The following is a 23,944-nucleotide window of genomic DNA, read 5'->3' as shown; positions in this document are numbered from 1 at the left end:
AAGGCATATCCCAGAGATGTTAGAGAAAAAACCTGCCAAGGTCACGGTGCTGGTGGTCAGTGAGAGCGTCAGCCAGACTCGAACAGGGAGCTGCCATTGGGACAACTGCGAATTCAAGATGGAGGCTGCAGAGAGGTCTCACTGGCCACGGAGTACAGGAAGTTTGCAGGGTCGTGTCCAGAGGTGACCGTGCTGCATCCTTCTCAGAGAGGGCTGCAGACACTCAGACGGACGCGTCACCTCTCTGGGTGAGAAAGGACAGAGGGAGGCCCTGCTGGTCACTCCTCCCACCGGCGGGGAGCCAGGGCCTCCAGGGCCCACGCAGTGCCTGGGGAAGTGCTCTGCTACCCTTCACATCCAGCTTCTCTGACCACCTCTGGGAGGTCAGAGACATTCAGCAACTTCTGGAATCCAGGGCGGGCAGGTGGCAACTCCAAAGCCGGGAGTATTTGGGAGCTCGGTCACTCCTGGAGGATATCTTGTCTTCACTGGCCGCATGCCTTGGTGGGACTTTACATTTTCTCAACGGGTGGTGGGAGAAGAAGGCTGCATCTGTGGTGCAGGAATCAGAGAAGCTTCTGGAAAGGGTTCTAGCAAAGACCTGGTCCATCCCCTTGTTACACTGATGGAAATGCAGGGGCCTCAGTCTTTTTATGTACGGCTGTTGGATTTCAGCCCCATCGACAGTCTTATTGGTGATCACTTCTGTTAACCCTTCAGTTTTGTTTTGTTTTGTTTTGTTTTTACTGTGGTAGAATAGACCTAAAATTTACCATTTTAACCCTTTTCAAGTGTAGATAGAGTGGCATTAAGTATATTCACATTATTGTGCATCACCACTGCCTGTGGTGAAAACACCACTTTCTCATCTTCCCAAACTGAAAGTAGTCCTTCGTTTTCATTTATTTATTTTTTAGGAAGAGAGAGCTTGAGTGGGGGAGGGGGAGAGAGAGAGGAAGAAAGAATCCCAAGCAAGCTCCACACTGAGTGCTGAGCCCCATGTGGGGCTTCATCTCACGGCCCTGGGATCATGACCTGAGCCGAAATCAACAGTTGGGTGCTTAAATGATTGGGCCGCCCAGGCGCCCCAGTCCTTCATTTTTATTTAAAAGAATTTTTTTAATGTTTATTTTATTTTTGAGACAGAGAGAGACAGAGCATGAATGGGGGAGGGTCAGAGAGAGGGAGACACAGAATCCAAAACAGCTCCAGGCTCCGAGCTGTCAGCACAGAGCCCGACACGGGGCTCGAACTCACAGACTGCGAGATCATGACCTGAGCCGAAGTCTGCTGCTCAACCGACTGAGCCACCCAGGCGCCCTGCCAGTCCTTCATTTTTAAACACATGTGTGTGCTTATCCTGTGCCTGACTGTGTCCCAAACACTTTGCGTATATTAACAAGTCACCCTCGCAACAATTCTACGAGGTAGGAGTTATAGCTATCTCCACCTTACAGATGAGACGACTGAGGCACGAGAAATTACGACGGCACAGTTATTAAATATCAAAGCCAGACTTCACAGTTAGGATGCCTGGCTCCAAAGCCCGAGCTCTTGATGACCCCAGAAACTGTTCCAATGCCTGCAACACTTCCCCGGGGCAGGCAGCTGAGGTCATCTCCTCCCGCCACCACCCCAGCTGCCACCTGGCAGAGAAGGCAGGGAGAGGGGGCTCCCAGGATGGCAGGTCTGGGTCATGCATGGGTGGAGGGAAGGACCTTCTCTCTGCGTCCTTCCATCATGGGGCATATGGGGAGATGAGGCGGACAGGTAAGCCTTCACTTTCTTCCTTCAAATTCAGGAAACGAGGTGCTTCTAGGCCTTAAGGAGAATTGCAATATGTATCTGGCTGACTCAGGACCCTTCAGATAGAGCGAGAGACATCATGTGCATGCGTGTATGCATGGGTTGGTGTTGGGAGCCCGTGCAGGACTGGATTATGGAGGTGAGTGCTTCAAGTCTGTCTGTGTGGCCCTGGCCCCCGGCCTGGAGGCAGGGGCTTCCTTCCAGTGGGGGACATTTTGCAGCATCCTCAGAGGCGTGGCCTCTGATGGACCCACCTGCTTCCTGCCCCTGAGTGTGGACCACGCCAAGCTGGGATGCACAGGGTTAAGGCCCCGCGAGGACTGACAGCTTGATTAGGACTCGCATCACCAGCCTCAGGGTGTGCACCTGCCGCGATAGCCGTCTGCCAGGTTTGCTGTGATGTGCAGTCACCCGAGCACCTGGGGACAGAGGCCCTCAGAAAGATTGTGGGGCAAAGCTCAGCTGGCTTCCCTTTGGCAGATTTGCATAAGGCCCCATGCTTCCTTTTTAGGTGGAGAAGACCAGCCAAGAGAGGATGAGGCGGGGGGAAGGGAGGCCTGGGGGTCAGTGCAGGGATTCGTGTTTACTGAACATTTGCTTTGTGCAAAGCTACATATTTTACGCAGTTTGGCTCCTTTAATCCTCAGAGAGTTTCTCATCATCTTTAGGGATAAAGAAATAGAAGCTCAGAGAAAGCCAGCAATATTAATATCAATAACCACACGGTAATATCATTTGTAAGATGACCATGTAGGAGAGTTAAGGGAACAGGTGCTCAAGTCAACTCGTGTGAAGCTTAACCAACCGTAAGACCTCGTACAACTCACTTAACCTCTCTGTGCCTCAGTTTCTTCATCCATAAAATGGAAATCATAATTGTTTGTTTCTCTTAGGTCTTCTATAAGGATGGGGTGGGTGCTTGGTGCAGGGCCTGAAACAATGCTAGTACTCAGCAAATGTTAGCTAAAACCATAATGAACAAGCAATAACAGTCTACTAGGCTCCGGGCTAAGAGTTTGTTTCCACTACATTGTTTAAATACAGTAACTCCAAGAAATTGGCATTATCATCTGCTAGCAAAAATGAGGCTTGAAGAAGTTAGTGGAGCCCCCAAGGCCACAGAGCTGGGAGGAGTTTGGGTGAAGATTCCAGTGCTTTCCTCTCTGCAGAAGCTGTCCTTCCTGTCGCCCAGACCTCCTCCAGTCCTCTGCCCTGCACACTGGTGAGCGCTGGCATTTTCAGGCCCCCAGCATGGCCTTGCTGCCTCCTGGAGGCCAGCACCACCTCCTGCCCCAGTTCTCCCAGCTCAGATGGGCTTCTCTGGATGTACGCACCTGTCTGATGCTCAAAGGCAGGATAATACTCTTCATTGCTGAACAGATCAGTCCACGACATCAGGGGGTCGCAGAAGGACGTGTTGGGCAGGAAGGTACTGTGTGTCACTGAGTCCAACATCACCCTGCAACGGCAGGAGAGGACTGTGAGGAGGCAGACAAGGGCCACGCTGCAGGAGCCCCCAGCTGGGCACACTTGTTTTTTAAAATTAAAAAAAAATTTTTTTTTTGTGCTTATTTATTTTTGAGAGAGAGAGAGAGACAGAATGCAAATGGGGGAGGGGCAGAGAGAGTGGGAGACTGAATCCGAAGCAGGCTCCAGGCTCCGAGCTGTCAGCACAGGCCCGACACGGGGCTCGAACCCATGAACTGTGAGATCATGACCTGAGCTGAAGTCGGACGCTTAACTGACTGAGCCACCCAGGTTGCCCCACGCTTGGTTTTTAATAACAAACATGTGGCCTCCTAGGAACCAGGCACCCCTCTAAGTGCTTGCCACAATGACGTTATTCAGTCCTTGCCACATCCCGTGAGGTTTGTACATCTATCCCCAGTGTGTATATGAGAAAACATAGGCAGAGGGGTTGAAAAACAGTTGCCCACGTAACATGGCCAGTAAGTGGCAAAGCTCGGGTTTTAAGATAGAGACTCTTGTGATGTAATACTGCTTTTTTCTTTACTTTTCCTACCGGCTCACATCTGACCCCTGAACTCTGGCTTATACTGTGTAACGATCTGCTTCTGAAAGTTGGGCAAGAATTGCTATACGTAATATACCCGCAAACCCTTACCTACAATCCTGAAATCCAAAAGCTCCGAAATTGAAAGTACGTGTGTGTGTTTGGTGCAAACTTATTTTCCAGCAGAAAAGCTCCCCCCCCTGCCAAACAGTTCTACATTAATGTTAAACAGTTTTATGTACGGCTATGTATATATTATATCCACACGTCTGTATACAGGCATAGAAAACTTCTACTAAATATATGTATACATGTATATGTATATAAGTGACATATTATATGTGTATAAACACATATAACTATAGTTATAGTTTTACTTATTCTACTTGATGAATATTCATATGATACATACAACACACATGGTTCCTATGATTCCTAGAAGGAATATTCTGTATTCTGCAGTGTATACACTGGAAAACCTTCCTAATACCTGAAGGATTCTGAACTCTGCAGCACATCTAGCCTCGGGGTTTTGGTTAAGGGAGTGAGGATCTGTGGTAATCGGAACATACACTTACTACCTGTTGGGCTCTGTGCTGAGCATTTTACTACTTTATATTCATTATTCATGGTCTCCTCGGGACAAACACCCTGAGACAGATTCAGATTCTGGTAGTGGTTCTGTGTGAGTGATGCAGACGGATGCTCTAAGATTTCAGGTAACATACCCCAAACCACCTGTTTGGCAGGTGGTGGAATTTGGGTTTGCCCATTTAAGAAGTCATGGTCCTAATCACAGAGCTGTACTTCCTGCCCGCACTGGCGAGGAGGGAGATTTGGGAGAAGGCGTCTGGTCAAGGCTGGAAAGGGGGAATGGGCTGGGGGCCCTCACTCGTGTGCATTCTTGCCCATGCTGGTCTCATCTTTCAAGTTTGCTGCTTCCCATATTCCCACATTTTAGGGGAAAAAAAAAAAAAAGAATTCATTTTTGGTGGGTTAGAAAAATCTGTTTGCCTGACTTCTCTTTTCTGATTATCACAATAATGTTGACGAGGTAGGGTGCTTCTGTTCCCACTTTGCAAAGGGGACCCAGCAGCTCAAGATCACACAGCTGGTAGGTAAGCGTCAGAACAAAGACTGGATGCCAGGTCTTGGGACATTGAGCGTATAGAATTTTCAGATGGCCAGGAGCTTATTAACCATCTAGCCCCGTGTTTCACAAACTTTAGTCATTTGCCTACCATCCCGATAATTTACTTAATCCGTTAAAAAAATCAACTCCTTTTTTGTTTACTTATAGGTTTGTTTATTTCCTTTTAAATAAGCTTATTTAAAAGGAAAACTTGGTATCGCCATGATAAATGGAAAGTCGGTATCCTTTTAACATGCATAAAAACAAAGGCATTTAAATAAAAGCTGTTGGCCCATGCAACACCTAAATCAGAGGTTAGCGAACTACAACTTAAAGGCCCATTCCAGGCCACCACCTATTTTTGAATGGTCCACAGCTAAAAATGATTTTACAGTTGTAAATAGTTACATAGTAAATGGTTATATAAGTACCTACCTAATACAATTGATTTTGCCTTTTGGCCTGTGTATCCTAAAATACTAACTACCTGGCCCTTTAAGTACAAGTTTTCCTACCTCTGATCAGATCTAGCTCTCGTATAGTAAGTGGTGTGAATGCCACATGTTGAAAAGTCCAGAATTAGTCCAATCTTTCCTTTTACCCCATCATTGTACAGTTGAGACAATTAAGGCCCAGGGACTTTGTGTATCTTGCTCAAGGTCAATGGGTGTCAACATTGTGTTGTAGAGAGTGCTTAAGGTTTCCGAATTTTGGCCCATCTGCTTTCTTTTCTAGAAACACTCACAGTCACATCTGCCTATAGACACACCCCTAACACACTTACCTATCAAATGGACCTCAATACTAAGAAGGGCAGGGATTGTGTGATTCCAGAATCAAAGGCCGATTCTTTGGGGGTTCTTGAAGATCTACCGTCATTATCGTCATCAAATGTGCACGAACATTTGGATATTAACAGAGAACAGAGAAATAGCCGAGTACAAATTCTCACGCTCTGGCACCCTTTATGGGCCATTATTAGAGAATCACCAGACCTCACTGGGAAGCCTCTTTTCTGATGCCCAGAAAGGGTTAATCTGCTTGGTGGGTTATCATGCTCATGGATCTCCCCCTGGGAGCCTAGCAAACAGAGGTCAAGGCTGCCTGAGTTTGGACTCTGATTTTCCCACGGATTGGCTGCTTTTATATCCTGAGCTGGGGGTAGGATGAAACGGGATGGGGGCGGGAGCTATGAGGGAGCTAAGGGCCGCTGGAGCCCAAAGCCCCTTCTGCATTCTGGACGCCACCTCAGAAAAGCTCCCCTAAGTGACGGCTGAAGGTAAAGTCTCAGAAAACCGAGGAAGAAGATGGCGGACCTTTGACATGACCTTCACGGGGAGGTTTGGAGAAAGGAGAGGTGTCCTTTATATGGAAGAAAATAGAAAACTGTCCCAGGTCTTCCCCATCAATTAGAAATTTTCCAGATTAAAAACCACAACAGCAGGAGTGAGCACTTCTTCACTTACACCTCAAAAGTCATTTGGTAAATTGAATTTGATCATAAAAAATCAGGAATATTTTACATCAGTAGGATATTTACCCCCTTTGAGGGTTTCTTTTCCATTTAATACCAACCTACTTACTTGCCCTGCAATTTCTCTACTGCTGTACGCAGCATCAGATCTGATTCCCTTTGGTAATCCCTTCTCTGACAAATTATATCCATTAAGTTTTCTTAAAGGGCTCTCAGGTGTACCATGGGCTATTTTTTTTTTTTTTTTTGTAATTATTTCTTGCTTCTCGGAAAAATGTTTTTTTTTTATAAAAGTGTCAAATTTAAAAAAAATTTTTCTATTTTTTTTGCTCTTACAGTAGGAGGGGGTATCATTAACCCTGGTCTTTCCACAAAAGACTCTGGCCACTTAGTCAGCATACGCTAAGGCGTGAGAGTTCAGGAATAATGACTAGTTGGTACCCAGTGGCCTAGCTTCCTAGGCCCTCGAAAGTCCTTGCAATAGTTGAACATTTTAGCTCTTAAGATTTCTTTCACGTAGGTGGAACAGGGTGAGGGTAGGGGGGAAAAGAACTGCTATTTGAAGCCCCATTTCTCAACCAGTACATTGAGTTCCAGCAATAGGTAGGCCCAGGCTTGAAGTTTGACCGTGTGTTCCCAATGGGGGTGACCTTGACCCCCGAGGGGAAACATTGGTTCTTGGGGGTCAAAATAAATCTTAGACATTATTATGTCTCATGGTCCTCTGAAGGGCCACGGTACATAAATGATACACATAAACATAAACGGTATCTATGGGGGGGGGGGTGGTAATGCAGTAGTAATGACTATGAAAACATTATCTATAAAGCCTCCTTAGTGGGGACGACAATGAAAACATGGTTGAGAAGCACTGGGTTAGACCTGGAGTCAGCCACAGGACAAGAGGGGAGATCCAAGGAGGGTCCTGGGCCTCCTGTTCTAGCCACACAGTTTTGTTTTTTGAGGTGCTGGCTGGTTTGTCATCATGGAAAGAACACGGGCCTGGGGGCCATGATTCTGCCTCTTGTGTCTCCATTATTCATTCACTAAATGAACCCACCGATGAGGGGGGCTCTGAGATGTGCCCTGGCCCCATGATTTTCTGCAGGCACCCACCTGAATGGACCTTCACATCCAGACATGTGCCCGCACACACGTACCCATACATGTTGGTGATACTGGATACCGTGGTCAAGCAAGCTCGCTAAGTTGGAGTAAAATCCAACCAATACAAATGGAGATTAAACTTTCAGCTCTGCCAAGTTCCCCCAGTTTCCTATTCTCCCTTCCCTCCTATGTCCGCTACTTTTAGCAGTGGGCTCTAGATATTCTTTGCCTGGGCTAGCCAGATCCCTTAAGCACTTTGGACCCTCACTCACTGCCCATCAACACACCCACAGCTTTTGGAATCAGTTTCCCCCACGACTACCTTTGTAGCTGCCTAGTAAGTAGGAAAGGCTCAAGCACAATCCACACAAGGGGAGGGAATCAGGTGGGTTCCCTTCCACGCACGAGAAAGGCTGGCCACAGGTACCTTTTGGAATGAGACAGTGATAGCAGGGAAGCTCAGATCCTTGGTGCCTCTACTGGCTTTCTAACCCTTCTGAGAGCCGGCTCACTCACCAAATATGCACAGGGACGGTCCGCACAGTCAGAGGGACAGTCCTGTGGGCTTCCTGCCCCCACAGGAGTCAGAGGCAGCAATCACAGGTGTGGTGCCCATGCCCTGAGCAAACAGGCACCTCTGCTCAGCCTTCCAGAGAGAGAGGAAGGAGCGAACCACCCAGGCTTGGCCAGTTTGCCAGAGGAGGAAAATTCCTTCCTGACCCTGGCAGAGATCATCAACTTTACTCTGGGCATGTGACCAAAAATCCACCCAATTAAGCATCTACACATTGGCTGTTTATGCACCAAAACATCACCAGGCAGAACAAGGCCATGAAGGTGGAAACCACGGAAAGGGTGGGGGGCGGGGGGCAAGAAGGGCCTTCCCTGATCCCACCACCTGGGCAGTCTCATTGGGACGAAGATGTTTTTTCTCCTTCAAAGCCTCGGCGACACCTAAGTGTCCACCAGGTCCTGAGCCCTGGGGGCAAGGCATGGTCAATTTCCGCTGCTTTGGACCTTTCTAAGAAGGAACACATGGAAGAAAACTCAGTGGACTATTCTGACACTTGCTGTGAAATAATTGGGGTGCTTGAATAGTTAGTTGTTTTAGGAGAAAGCAGAGCAACTGCGAGAACAGACTTGCTCTTGTCTTGACAAGTGACTCCTCATTTTCCTCTAGCTTGTTTAAGGAGCTTGCTGGTTTGTTCTTAGTTGTTTTCCCGAAGGTGTGGCAAAGACCCGCAAAAGGTAAGCCCCACGGTTTACTGTGGGTTCCAATCCAAAGCTCATCGGCTTTGGATTGAATCCTCTGGGGGTTAATTCTCTCTTTGCCACCCACAAGGACAAGGAACATAGGCCACATTTCTTACTACCCAGCCTGTCAAAATTCTTTATTTTTGTCTCATACAAGGTGCACTATAGAAAAACCCATGCCCTTCTCTGAACTCATCTTTAAAGTGCCTTACCTTTAAAATGGGATTTTAGGGTTGTCTGGGTGGCTCAATGGCTTAAGCGTCTGACTTTGGCTCAGGTCATGATCTCGGGATTCGTGAGTTTGAGTCCCTCGCTTGGGCTCTGTGCTGACAGCTCGGAGCCTGAAGCCTGCTTCAGATTCTGTCTCCCCCTCTCCCTGCTCCTCCCCCACTCATGCGCGTGCGCTCTCTCTCTCAAAAATAAACAAACATTAAAATTTTTTTTCAATGGAATTTTAACACGCGATCCTCATTATGTCCCGAGAATTGAATAAAATCAGATAATATATGCAGGGGTCTGGGCATAATACACTTATTCCTGCGCCAGAGGGGGGAAAATCATCTGTCGCCAATATATCTAAAAGCTTGCTATTATGGTGACTTCTGAGAAAAAAAGGCAACCGAGAGGTAGCTGTGAAAGGGCCTGCCTAGAAGACCTTGTGTTATGAAAAACATTCTTAGAGACAACATGAGGACAAAGAATTAAGCTTTCACTCAGGAGCAAACAACCCCTCTCCCTGGGCCTTTAGTCTAAAACACGAAGCTGTCTCCCTAAATCCCTTTATTTTTCTAGGCCTCAGTTTCCTCATCTGTAAAATGAAGAGGTTGTACTTTATGACCTCGGACATCCTTTCCAGTTTGTAAAATTCGTAAGTTCGTCCAAACGCAGGGCCCCCGGCTTCAGGTGAAGGGGGCATGTGCTACCAGTGGCTGCCAGCAGGGGGCAAATGCACACGAACCCCACACACAGGGCAGAGTCTTTGAAAAGGTCTGAGAATACAGTGGAAAAACCCTAAGCATTGCTTTTCTGGAAGCGGTCTATATACTGAGGTGGGAGGAGAGGGCAAAACGGGTTTCTTTTAAGCTATCATGTACAGACACATTCCTGAAAAATGCCCAAACCGTAATAAGGGAGCTCTCTTCTCTGTATCAAGGGGGAGCCACGAGGAGGCCAGTGGCGAAAGAAGCTTAGTAAGGGGGATGGTAGGCTCTCCTTGAAGCCGAATATTTTTCAGTGCGAAATCTAGCTTCCCTTCCTAAAGACAGCTTTAGGAAAGGGTAGAGAATTGAGTGCCTGTACATATTCTCTACCAGTTGCCCTTGGTTTGGTCAAGCGATCCGGAGCGCGTGGGAGTGCCTAGGAAGGGGGTGGTTACACAGCCCGAGGAGGCAAAACCGACTCTCTCGGGCAAGCATTTAAATCCCAGTCAAACGTTTCCCAGGAGGCATTGTGACTGATGGAACTGGCAAGGGGGGCTGGCAATGTGGAGCTGGAGACAAGATGAATGGTCCCAGGCCCCAGCCCGAGCCTCTAAGCCCTGACACCCCTTATAATTCTTCCAAAAGAGCAAAGAAAAGGTGCTTACGTGAGGACAGCGGTGACTAGGTCCAAAGAGGAGGCTTTCAAGGCAAGAGAAGGCAGGCGCTCCCAGCACCAGCATACAGTGGAAATAAAGGCACCTGTAGCCTTGTGATATAAGTAACACCTACAGACAGGTCCGTTTGGTTTTTCAGGTTTACGCACAGCCCCTTTGATGACGGTGACATACAGTGTGACACGGCTCCTTGGAGGGGGGGAATGGTTCTCACATGCAGAAAGTTTACCTTTATCCTGTTTTTGTGCCCAGCTCACTACCCGCCCCCACCCTCCCTCCCCCCCTTTCCAGGGGACTCAGTAAACAAGCTGAGAATTCTTGCCGCTGGGAGCTTTGCGGGGAACGTGCAGTGCATTTGCTGGGAATTCTCGTTCATGCAAGCTGGAGGGGAAACTCTGAAACTCAGCCCCGGTATCTGTCTCTGCCGCCTCCCTTCTGGGCTGGCGGAGTCCTGCACTTACGTATACCACGTCATTCTCCCTAACCCCCACGCGCCCCCCCCCCCATGTGGCAAAGAGCAAAGGCAGGATGGGCCAGTGGTTAAGAACACAGGCTTTGCAGCTAGATGGTTTGGGATTCAAATTCTAGGTTCATCGTTTTCTAGCTGTGTCACCTTGAATAACTTAACTAGCTAGATAATAAGTGGCTCTAATGCAAACAACAATACCTACCCACTGGGCGGCTGGGGGTCACATGAGGCAATGCAGGGGAAGCACTGAGTAAGCCCCTTGTGAGTTATTTTCCTTGACAAAGCACATCAATTAGAACCCCCCTTCTCTCCACCATTTCCTCCAACCTTATGCCTTGCAACACGATGAAGGCATTAGCCAGCTTGTAGACCGATGTGGGGACTTCCTTCTACCTTCTCTCTCAAAACCATCAGACACATGAACTTATTTAACTTCTAGCATCTCCAAATGCAGTGAGCCATGTGGTGGCTTTCTCCCTTTCCCCTCCCCCCCTTATAGACAGAGGTTTAGTGGCCCAATCGGGTAGATGGAGAAAGAGGTTTAATGGCCCAGTCAGGTGTCGGCTGCTACTAGGCTGGGGGCCTGACTCGCCTGCCAGCTCCCTGGTGTTGCAGTGAGAACTACCCACTTTGTAGTACTTCCCCTCCGGAGCGGAAACTCGACCTAATTTAGGCTGTGAAATACAGTGTCCCCGGTGGCCTATGGGATGACATTTATAATGCTATGCCTTTTTTGCACTGTGCTTCTAGCTCTGTTGCATAGCCAAGCCACTGTGTCCAAACTGCAGACTCCAATCTTTGAAGTGAAAGCAGAGACTGGTTCGTTAGGTTTTCTTGGGAACTCTGGGCACGGGTACAAACACACAAATACACACACACATACAGTGTGGAGAAACAAAAGGCCGTTCATTGGAGGGCTCAGGATGTCATGGAAAAACTGTTGAAGGAAGATAAGGCCACCGACTTGCTGTGTAACCTCAGGCAAGTCGGGCAGCTTCTCTGGGCTTCATTTCCTCCCATGGTAAAAGGAGGAGTTTCTTTTTTTTTTTTTTTTTCAACGTTTATTTATTTTTGCGACAGAGAGAGACAGAGCATGAACGGGGGAGGAGCAGAGAGAGAGGGAGACACAGAATCGGAAACAGGCTCCAGGCTCTGAGCCATCAGCCCAGAGCCCGACGCGGGGCTCGAACTCCCGGACCGCAAGATCGTGACCTGGCTGAAGTCGGACGCTTAACCGACTGCGCCACCCAGGCGCCCCTAAAAGGAGGAGTTTCGATGGGAATAGCGATGTTCAAATTCATTCAGACAATTCTCGGGAAACCCCAGGGGTTCCAGGGAGCCCCCAGAAGTGCTGCTGGGGACGGGGGGATGGGAGCCCAGTGGGTCAGGGCTCTAGACCTCTCCTCCCTGATTCAGTAAGGGCACCTCAGCTTTTATATAAATCTCCAGGGTAAGATTTCATTTGAACAAAAGAATCTGCACTTTAAAAGAGTTTGCAAAGAACTGGATTAGATGCTCTTTGAGAATCCTCTAAGCTCTAACATTCTGTGGTTTGCCTCTTGCTCCTTGGCGTCTAGGGAACTGAGATGGTCCCACACTGCTGGGACCCACCTTGTCGCTGGTTTCTGAAACGCTTCTCACGTTTGGACCTGCACACATGCACTCTTCTCAGTGGAGAGCTTTGCACGGAAAGCATAGTATTCCGCTGTTGTCTTTTGGAGGAATTACATTTCTTTTTCCTCTGCTGTCTCAGCTCAACTGTTTCAGAGTGAAAAGTTCTCTGGCAGTGAATACGTGTGACAACAAACTCTTCTTGTCTCATGGTCCTGAGTGTACAATACGGCATCTCCGAGGGCCTATGTGTGAAATTACAGGCTTCTGGACCAGTGGATAAAAGGGGTGATTAAGATAAAAACCAAAATAAAAGAGGAATTTGACTCTAATTAAGTCTAACTATCTCATCGAACCTAAATTTGATTAGAGTGGAGATCTTAGATAACATCAAACCCTAAGTTTATAAAAACTGTGTTGTGGATGTCGGTCGAAGACAAGAGGCGGGGGTTGGGGATGGGGAAGAGGAGGGCAGAAGACAGTATGGAACATTTTAGAATTTCCAGCCTATCCTTCTGATGTCTCAACACCCAGTAACAACAGGTAACACTAATTAGGCTCATAAGAGCAACCTAGTGACCAAGACCACATTATGGAAGGGGACTTCTTGTGTTTGAGTCCCTGCTTGGCCACCTGCTGGCCGGGTAAGCCTGGGAAGCTTCTTTAACATCCGGACCTCCCAGTTCCCTCATCTGGAAAATGGGAAAGAAGAATATCGCTCACAGGGTTGTGTGAATTGAATGAACTACGACCTGGGGAGTGGCTGGAGCCCTACGCAAGTGTGCGCTCTATTATCTATGTGCTGTTAGATTTCTCAAAGCAATTAAACAAGGAGGGCGCTAGACTCCAGTGGCTCTAATGGCTGGTAGCCCGTGTCAGCAAACCGAAACCTAAGCTAGACTCGATTGTGAATGCACTGGGATCTGAAAAAGTGACCTTTAAAAACCATCAATCGCAAACAGCCCAAGTAGCCTTTCCCAAATGAGGCAAGTGCTTAAGCTATACCCTATCAAATAATTTCCTTACTTTGCTTCCACGTCTGCTCTATAAAAGGCCTTCCCCTAGCTCTTGTCGGCTGACTACTTTCAATCTGGTGATGCCTGATTGGAATTGATGTTTGCTCAAATAGACACTTGAAAATTTTGGGGCGCCTGGGTGGCTCCGTCGGTTAAGCGTCTGACTTCGGCTCAGGTCGTAATCTCGCGGTCCATGAGTTCGAGCCCCGAGTCGGGCTCCGTGCTGACCTCTCAGAGCCTGGAGCCTGTTTCAGATTCTGTGTCTCCCTCTCTTTCTGCCCCTCCCCTGTTCATGCTCTGTCTCTCTCTGTCTCAAAAATAAATAAACGTTAAAAAAAAATAAAAAAGAAAAGAAAATTTTACATATGCCTCAGCTTACCTTTTAATACATTCATTCCGTTAAAATTCTCACAACTCTTTGATGAGGGGGTTACTAATATGTCCATTTTACAGATGCGGGAACTGAGGCACAGAGAGGTTAAGTAACTTGCCCATAGTCACACAGCTAATAAATGTGAGAACGAGTATTTTAGTCCAGGCTGCCTGCCTTCAGAACCTGTCCTCTTAACTACTGTGATCAGCCTCTGGGTGTCCCTGGGGTGGTTGTGTGGGGTCAGAGAGGAAAGAATCATATGCATAGAATATCTATCACGTGTCAGGCATTGTGCTAGAATGCTTACCTGTCTTACCATGGTTATTTTTCATAATAGCCCTGGGAATTAACTATCACTACCCTCTTCTCAGGATGAAGAAACAGAGGTCCCAGGCTTGCTGGGTGTCACCCAGCTGGGAGGTAGCCAAGCCTGGGTTGAACTTGGGCCTGCCCAGGGTTAAAACTGTGCTGTAGACAGAGGAGCTCAGGTCGGCCTGAGCCTCTCTCCTTTTGCTCTGGCCTCAGCGCTGCCTTCTGAGGGGACCCTGGCCTCTCTGTTGGCTCAAGATCCCTGGGTCTTATGGCCATTGCAGACATAGTCTGTGTCCCACTGTAGAGTGGAAATTCTGGTACCTCATGGACTTCCTGTACTTAGTATGGCTCTTGGGACAGAGAAGGCACTGAATACATGCATGTACCATGGAAGTAAATTCAAAGACAAGCCACTTGACGTAGGGCTGGAGGCTCCTACCCAATTCTTTCTACTAGATGTAATAGATTCCGTGCTCTTCCTTGAGCTTGCCCTCTTTAACCTGAGCCAGTGTTTCTGTAGTCATATCTTCTCTCCCTCTATCTGCCGCTCTCACCACCCACCCCAACGGGCAGCGTAAGCTGAAAGCATGGCAGCTAAGAAACGACATTTAGGTAAATTCATGGATGATGCCGTTAGCAAGAGAGATTTGCAGGCTGACGGTGAAATGGATGAGTCTTGGATCAGGATTCCTGTCTCTATTCTCCCAGTATTATATTTAGAAAAGAGTCTTTTGGAGAAATTCTACTTTTTAATGCTCTATTGGCTCAAACGTTTAAGAATGAAAAGTGTTCTGTCAGTGAGTGTGTATGACCATAAACTCCTGGCACATGGAAGACATTAGACGAGGCACGAACTTTGCAGGGCCTCAGTTTCCTCATCTGGAAGTACTTACTATGATTTCTGGTGCAGAGTAAGTTCTCGCCAAATGGTCTCTGGAGAGAAATGCAGATGTTGATCGAGATTGCTGACCTTTGAGCATTACCATATCAAGTAGGATAATGTTGCCCTTCTGCAATGAATAAGCATAATCGCTACCATTTATCAGGCCTTTTCTAGGTGCCAAGAACTGTCTAGGCATGCTACATGTATTAAATCACTTATTTCTTACATCATTCCTCCAACACAGGCACCATTATTATTATCAAAAAATTTCTAATGAGGAAATACGCATAGAGTGTTCAAGTAACTTGCCCAATACCACACAGCCAGTAGAACACAAAACAGAATTTGAGCCTAGGCAGATGCTCCAGAGTCTACAAGCTTCACCATCATGCTATGGTTTGTTACCTCTGGAAGAGGCAGAATCTAAGTTGAAGAGATACCAGTTTTCTTAGGTATCCCAGGTTGCTGGCAGGATCCTTGAAAGTAAGGACAAGAGTTGTAAACCTATTCGCCCCTAAAACACCCAGCATGCACTTAAGCACAAGGAAGTGCTCAAGAAATTCTCGTTGATTGATTGTGTATTTGCCTTACTTCCTTTTCGGGTATCTTTACCCAGTCCCCTATATCCAACTCACCCTTTAGCTCTTCGTGTTCTCCTGACCAGGAGCCCCAATTCAGTAGACAGCAACAGTGAGGTAGCTCCCCTGATAATCCCACCTTGGCCATGAGCCTCACAGAGGCAATGGGTCTTTGTGTGATTTCCGGCATTGAAGGCACAATGGAGGTTAAACAGAGGCAAAGTCCATGATTGGCGGACGCATAATGAAAATGAAGACAAGAATCCTGATTTTGTCGTTATAAGGTTAAATATGATAATGTTTATGAAAGGGCTATCACAACTGCATGACTGTATTTCTCGTCTCACTTTTTTTCTGTAAAGACACTAGTAATCAAACTAAGCAAAGTTGCCATGCTTTGGGTCCGCCTGAATGAATCTAAAGCAATAATGGCTTTTTAAGACCTAGATCTGGGAGGCCCAGCCAAGGAATGTCTTTCTTCCCAAAGGGAGGGTTCTTGAAGACAGAATTTTCTTCTGTTGTTTTCCTACCAAACATCAGTCCCCTACAACATAGACATGAGGGCTTGATTTCTGAAAGAGTTGTTGGGGGTGACAATTTGAGGAATGGGTGACATTGACTCCTAGGGTCAGTCCATGCTGTTGGTTGGGGGGCAGCATGGCGCTATGATGCCACCATTGAAATCTTGGGTGTCAAATGGACCAGTCCCTCCAGCAATGGCTAATTAGCTTGGTTAATCCAGGAACCCCACTAATGGAGGTGAGGCTTTCAGTAGAAAATAAAATCATTCCATCATTAAAGATTTACTCTTCCTACGGGTAGGCTGACACCAGATTTCCTGGGTAAACTTAACTATTTGAACCTCAGTTTCCTTGCCTATCAGTGGGAATGATCACACATGTAGTCCGATAATGTGTGTGACCAGACTGACTTCCACGCCTCCAGATTGAACTCACTTGTGCCAGTTGTCATCCAAAGGCATGTCTTTCACCAGGACAGGGTGTGAGGATAGAGGATGGAGGGTGAGGAGGGTTGCTAGGGGAACTTTGTGGTTGGATCCATGCTGACCTATCCTCATCAATCAACCAAATCTTATTTCTAAGATGCTGTTGATTATAATATACATCATTGACTTAAATAATCATCGTGGGGAGAAAGCATTATGTTAAATGTGCAGATAGATAGATTATGAACCTTATCCTGATTTCAGAAATATTAAAATGTGAATGTGGTATATATAGTTATTAAATACACACACACACACACACACACACACACACACACACACGACCAGTATTGTCAGGAATATTAAAAAAAAATAAGACCTAGTTGCGTCTCCAACAGAGAATTCATGAGGAAACTCTTAGAGGGAGTATATAATTCCAAGCCAAACTTTGAGTTAGGGGCTGTAGGTCTTCAGAGAGAGAGAGAGAGAGTGGTCAGTAAGGGCTGGAACAGTCAGAAAAAAAAAAAATTCCCGTGGGTCGTGGCATTTGAGCTGGGCCATGAAAATTGGCATGAGCAGCTAAAAATGGTTGCTTATTATGTGCCAAGCACAACAACTGTAGGAGTAGGGGCTGTTATTATCCTCATTTGACAGAAGGGGAGACTGAGGCTCAAAGAGCTTCAGTCATTTGCCCAAGGTCACACAGCTACAAGTAGCAGAGCCAGGATTCAATCCTAGGATTGCCTGACCACTATGCTCTGTGATGCCTGGGATGAGCAGAAGGAGAGTTTCTTTCAAACAAGAGGACACCTGCAAATGTGTAGGAGAGGATGAGTAGGCGATCCCCCGACACTGCTCATGGAGGGTTGGCCCTGGAGTTTTGGATCCTGGTTATGGATGGGGAGAGTGTCCGGCCAGTTGAATTTGAGGAGGCCTTGGATCTTGTCTGCTCTTCAGGGGAAAATTTGCGCGGGTCAGCAACGAGACCTGGTCAAAAACTTTGATTTTTCTCTTGTGTGTTTTCCACGTATTTTGCCAGCACCACGCTCTTATTTCTTAGGGAGGTTATTGCTGGGTTTTCTTCTTCCACCAATTGCCAACTTAAATACTGTTTCCAAATAGCTGCTTCCTTGCAATCTCTTACTACTTCCCACAGTTTAATTCGCCATTAAAAAGGACAAAGGTCCACATTACACTGAAATTTCCCGAGTTTGGTTTTTGGTCAGGAGCTCATGTAGAGAAAGAGTCTTGGTTGTAAACACAGAATGGCATAAGAATGTAGGCATTGTGCTTTTTTACAAAAGTTCGGTCTATCACTGTTTTGAATTTTCCGGATTTCTCCCTTTATCACAGAGTTTGTCATCATATCCTAACTGAAATCCAGGGGTTCCTGGTACTTATAAATCTGAGGGGAGAGGCCTCAAATTTAGAAAGCTGACCGGCCTCACCAAAGGCTCACACCAACACTCACTCCTCTACGCCTTGAACTTGCAAACCCGGGGAGGTTCCCGGTGGGAACTTGTCATTCCCCAGGGCGTACGTCTGGGGTCGCTGAGCTATGGGAGTAGACAAGTGTCTTCTTTGGTTCTTGCCTGCATCTCTTTTCATGACATGGCGTTTTAACTCCTTGTTGGTGTGTGAAGCCTGGTGGGCAGGATTTAGTTTCATTTTGAGTCAACAGCTGTCCCTTTGGTTCCAAAGAACCAGCGAGATATGGGACTTGGCTGAACATTGTCAGGTGATTCAACAGATAACCAAGGAGCAAAAGCCAGATGAGAAGGTAGCTAAGGAAAAACCAGTACTAGAAGGAGTGGGTAGATGTGGGTACCACTCTCAGTGCTGTCACTTGGTAGCCATTTACTTATCTCCTTGAGCCACAATTTCCTCATCCAAAAGCCTGAGTAAATAAATGTTACTTCCTAGAATTTTGGTGAGGATTAAATGAGATAATGTAATATAAGAAATACTTAGCTCAGTGCCTGGTGTATATTAAATACTTAATAAATGATGGCTGTACTACTACAAACTATTGTTATAATTTTTTATGTCTTTTAAGTTTATTTATTTTGAGAGAGAGAGAGGCAGGGAGGGCAGAGAGAGAGAGAGAGAGAGAGGGAGAGAGAATCCCAAGCAAACTCTTCACTGTCAATGCGGAGCCCAGTGCACGGTATGACCTGAACCAAAGTCAAGAGTCAGTTGCTTAACCAACTAAGCCACCCAGGTGGCCCATTATTATTATTATTATTTTCATTACTGCTACTACTACTAAACTTATCCAAGCCTTAGTCTCCTATCAGTAAAATTAGAATAATATTATCTACTCACTAGACTAATTGAAATAATATAGGTGTATGCATCTGGCACATGGTAGATATTCATCCATCCATCCATCCATCCATCCATCCCTCCATCCATCCATCCTTCCGTCCATTCATTTTCAGTCCCTTATGTGGTATCCATCAAAAGTTTATCAACCTTGGGAGTTAGGAGAAGGCCACTGTATTTGGCAATAGTCCTTAATTATCTGAAATACAGCGATACTTTTATAAGACATTTATTCCCCCACCCAAACTTGTTTTCCTCGGTTCCAATATGACCTTCTGCGAACAAAAGAAGCTCCAGGAATCCCCACAGCTCGCTGTACTGGGTGGCCAACAGATCTGCCACATGGTCATGGAGCTGCCAGCTGGCCCACGTTACCTCTTTCTATGCGAGCCCTGTGCGTGTAGCACCTTCCTGCAGGGGAGAATGGATGCCACCTCCCCTTTGGAGGTGGGGCCTTTTAGCTTTCTGGTTGTATCCACCCCAGGCTAAGGCTACAGCTGTCACTTTGGGCGAGGTCTAGGTGGCACCTCTGCCTTAAGACAGAGGGCAGATTTTGCATGAGGCCTTCTGAAGGAGGAAATTACCAATTGGGGTCAAGCATTCCAGCCACAGCAAGCGGCAAGTTGTGCAACAGGGCAGCAGACATGGCCCCGGTCCTGGTATCTAATGTTGCAAGTAGACTGGGGGGAAGGGGGGAGATGGCCGGGCTGGCTCTGTGCCTGTTCTACTCTGGGCAATTGCTCACCCTCACGGAGGAGGGATCCTGGCCTGGGAGTGTTACCTGACACCCATCTGGCCACTCACTGTTTAACCAAGTTTAAACCAGAACGGAGACTTCGTGCAGGACAGCTTTAGTGTCTGGGCCCTAAGGAGTTCATTTCTCCTGCCCAGAGGTAGGTGGAGTTGACTTCAGCTCAGGCCAAACAATATTCAGGAGGAGTGCTGCTCTTTCGGGAATGCTTGCAACTGACAAACTGGTTTAAGGTGATGGACATTAAAGGCAAGCCAAGATAGGCCTGGAGATGAGATCTGAAAATTGCTGACAATTAGTGGCTAAAGAGGGCACCTGCAGGTGGAATCTGTAGTTGAGAACTCTCTAGACTGCAGCCAAGTACACACAGGGAAAAGTGTATTCTGCAGGGACAGAGTTCTGACAAATGCAAGTAGAGAAACAGGCACAATTTCAAGTTCAGCTATGTAAACCTGAGCAAACACACACACACACACACACACACACACAGGCCATTAGTGCTACCACATATACTCCCGTCTCTCCCTCATGCACAGAGCCCACATAAACCTAGATACCACTCCCAGCCCCTCTCCCCCCCCATATCTACCATGCCCCCTAATATCCCATCCTCCCCATAGACCAACCACACACATCACAGATTCCCCCCCCACCCCACGCCATGCACACATTATACCCACAGCCATCAGATAAACACAGCCTCCTTAGGAAGCTGATTAATAAAACTATTTTATCTTTAATTACACTTGGCTGATAATAATGTCCTCAGAGCCTGCACGGTTAGATTGGCTCAGATTGTAACATCCAGATTAGGGTTGAACTCCCTTTGAACTCTGGCCACACTGCTGGTCTCTCCAGCTCAGAGGCTAGAAATGGCTTCAGCTGGATTCACCCCATGGGACTAGGAGGGTAAGTAGAATTCCAGCTCTCCTCGGTTCTCTTTTCTTTCCGACGCTGTGCAGATGATATCTCTGAAAACACATGGCCAAGACTAGGAGGAAGGCCCAAATCAAGTTACTGCCTCCAGTTCACCACTGTGTAGACCCCTGGTGGGTCTACTTTCAAAGGAATGTCAGTCTCAGACTCCATGGAGGAAGTTGCCCTGAATGCTGTCTGGAAGACCTGACACTTGAAAATAAACAGTTTAATTCCTGGATCTTGGACTCTTGGGGACAGGCTCTGGTGAACCATAATTAACTCTTTAAAGTCTTCACTGTGTCCTGCAAATAGTAAAGTATCTGATTCTTTGTGATGTAACGCTGAATGGAGGCAGCGAGGAGGCCTTTTAGGCTAATTACATGTTGGAATGAGGTTAACAACATGCCAAAGATTCCTTGCACGGCTCCTCTGACATTGACAAGTCACTTGGTAACACGCTAGGGCTAAAGACAGCGATGGCTTTTAAAGAGGGCGGGGGCTGGAAACTGAGCTAGACAGGCCCCTGACGTCATTCCCCAATCTTGTGTTTCCCCTGGGATGACCTTCCCATCCCTCAATTTCCAGGAGAGAGGAGATCTGGATTTGAACCTGGCATTCAATGCCCTGGGCCTGGACACGTGCAGTGACACCTGCAGGGGGCTCATCTCTCTCTTACGAATTTTACAGTAGCTGAATTCAGCCAAGGATGAAAGCCAAAGCCACTATCGAGGGGATGCTTTGGGCTGAGTAGGAGGTATGTCGGTACAAATAAGCAAGGTGTGCATCAGAATGAACAGGAAAATGCCCAGTACACAGGAACGAGTTCCAGTAGCAGCCAACTGAAAGAGCTTAACATCATTATGATCCCATTCTGCAGGGGTGCACACTGGCGTGTCATAGTCACATGGGGACACCTGACCACTGCTCCTTTCCCATCCTTCTACTGGGGACCAGCCATTACTTTAGTCACCTGCAGGGCTGTCCCAAAGGACTCCAGCCTAGACTCAAGGGTGTCACACGCTGCTTTGCCAACTCCCCAGCATTCCCTATCTGGATGAAATCGGCTAAAAATGAGTCTTCTGGGGGAGACCGAAGGGAAAACCTAGCTATAAAAGACCGTGGCGCTTCATAAGGAGACTTGTCCTACCCCATAGGAGTGGTGACGGGGGCTGGCTCAGAGGTTAGAAGGTATGAATAGGAGCCTTGAAGCTTCCTTGGCACCTGAAAGCAGATACTCACTTTTCCTCCCTGGAAAAGGAGTCGCTCCCCTGTCTCCCCTGGTGGAAGGCCTGGGGCAAGGTGAGTCCTGCCCTCTGGACGCCGGCCTTCCCGCTCCCACCGGGGCCCTTTCCTCTCCCTGCACACCCAGACACGTAGCACCCACCTTAGCTCACTTGTTCCGCCAGGCTGGGCTGGGCTCAGGTCCTCTGATGTTGTCATCACCCTGTCCAGAGAGGGCCCTGGTTGGGTGGGCCCCTCCTCCTCAGCGAGAGGGACACCGCATGGCTGCCTCCAGGCGGAAGCCGCCTCCTCTGGGTGCCCCAGCCCCACGCAGCCTCCCAGGTGCAGCAGGGTCCCGGGAATGGCGGCCGCAGGTAGACTTCCCACCTCCGCGAAACCCAGGGGTTAGCAGAAGGGTAGGCGGGTTTTGACAGGAGCTACCAAAAGAGAGAGACAGACACCTGAGGAGTGATGCCTGTTCGCTTGCTGAGCCTTGTGAAGCGTGGCTGCAGGGGGCTGCCCACGGCCGTGGTCTCCAGCGAAGGCGAGGTGTGGCGACCAGAGGAGCCAAGGAGAAATGTGTCAGACAGAGTTTGTCAGCACCTCAGCACCCTGCCAAATAGTAATTACTAGAGCCTCGTGCCACCCAGCAGAGGGAGGGCAATATTTTATCCCCATTTTATAGAAGGGTAAGTGGAGGCCCAGGGAGGTCAGGCAACCACTTCAGCCAGTCAGTCAGAGGCTAAACTTGGCCCTGAGGGGGGCTGACTCAGAGGTTACCAGGGGAGCTTGGGTGAAGCCAGGCCTGTTGGGGGGGGGGGGAGGACAGCCAAAGGCAGGGCTGCCTCATGGCAGCTATGGGCCTCCCCAGTTTTGCAGCCTTCTGTTCTCTTAGAGGTTCCCTTATCTCCAGGTCTTCTTCCTCTATAGCTCTTACCTGACCCTGCTTTACATACTGGCCCATTTGGCTTTTCTCTAGAACATGGTTCCCCTTTCCAGGGAAATGTTAGTCTCCTGAAATACTGTGTGAAGAAAAATGTCCCCAGCCAGCTAAGTTAGGACGGGCATGTCAGCCTATTAAAGCTCTGAGAGATCTTTCAGAAAAGAAACCTGTTTAATTTTTCTTAACCCAGCGTTTCCCAAACTTCTTCGAGCACCTTTTTCTAGTAACACCCATTAGCACCGCCCCTCCCCCCCCCCCCCCCCCCCCCAGCTAGTGTCCCACCAGACACTCATTGGGAAATCCTAATGGAGATGGTCACCTCCCCAAGAGAAGGGACTGTGCCTTTCCCCAGGGTGTTCCCCGCCCCACCCCCTCATGGCAGGCTCAGTAAATTGGACAGAACTGAGTAGCACTATCATTTCCCTACCTACTTCCTCAGACACGGAAGCCTGAAGTCCTCTTCGACATTCATTCCTCAGAGCCCCTGAATAAAGCCAGCCACCATGTCATGTGGATTCTACCCCCTACCCCCCCCCCCCCGCTTGCCACCCTCATGATATTTCTTTCACATGTATCTGTCTTACTGTCAGTGTCAGGTGACCTACCAGCTCCACAGAGAGGCTTTTCCTGACCCTTTCTAAACCATAGCACCTCCTGTCAGGTCGGCCATGTTGCTCAACCCCAGGGGGTGCCATTGCCCGGGGACCACAACACCAACGGTGCCTGATGGGAGTTATGAAGCAGGGCGTCCCTCTGATTCTCCTTGCCTTATTCACATTAGTTTTCCTTAGGGTACCTTATCTACTTAACATGTATTTGCTTACATATTGATTTACTTACCGATCATCCTCAGGAAATCACCTAATTGCTGGTTGCTTCTTGCCCTCGGGGACTTGGCCAGGCATTGTCTGGTGTCCTCGTATCCTTCCTGGGTCCACATCAAGGTGGCAAACTCGTGCATACAGTAAGGGAGAACAGGTGGAGATCCAGCCTGAGCTCTGCTTTCTCAGCCGAGTGTCCTGCAAAGGGGCTGCGTCGTCCCCTACGCGTGCCTGTATTCATTTGCACAGAGGGATATCTATTTGTCCACTGTGTACCTGTGGGCTATGTCCACGCAGCAGGGGACCCTTTGTCTAATTTACACAAAGGTGCCATGTAGGGTAGCCTCCCGGTCTAGTCTACAGAATGTAAAAGCCCCACGAATTGGGTGATCATTT

At 47.9% G+C, this 23,944-nt stretch overlaps 1 protein-coding gene across 3 annotated transcripts in view; it reads right to left on the bottom strand.

Annotated features, from left to right (window-relative positions):
* The window catches only part of ELF5 (E74 like ETS transcription factor 5), a 44,331-nt gene extending 21,958 nt beyond the window's left edge, over window positions 1-22,373 (bottom strand). Inside the window, exons 1-2 of one of the 3 annotated variants that reach the window (XM_086677703.1) lie at window positions 21,948-22,373; window positions 3,141-3,265 (exon numbers count right to left, since the gene is read on the bottom strand). In XM_086677703.1, the coding sequence (XP_086533829.1) occupies window positions 3,141-3,265; window positions 21,948-22,003 (181 nt within the window). In that variant the 5' untranslated portion in view covers window positions 22,004-22,373. Of the gene's footprint in view, window positions 1-3,140; window positions 3,266-8,049; window positions 8,240-10,372; window positions 10,528-21,947 lie in introns of those variants that run through there. The other 2 variants (XM_086677704.1, XM_025928307.2) reach the window with 2 other exon arrangements.
* Between the last annotated feature and the right edge of the window lie 1,571 nt (window positions 22,374-23,944).

This window comes from Puma concolor, chromosome D1 (genome assembly GCF_028749965.1).
Source record: "Puma concolor isolate L17-30 chromosome D1, mPumCon1.1.hap2, whole genome shotgun sequence".
Classification (NCBI taxonomy): domain Eukaryota; kingdom Metazoa; phylum Chordata; class Mammalia; order Carnivora; family Felidae; genus Puma; species Puma concolor.
This window is presented reverse-complemented; position numbering and strand designations above follow the sequence as displayed.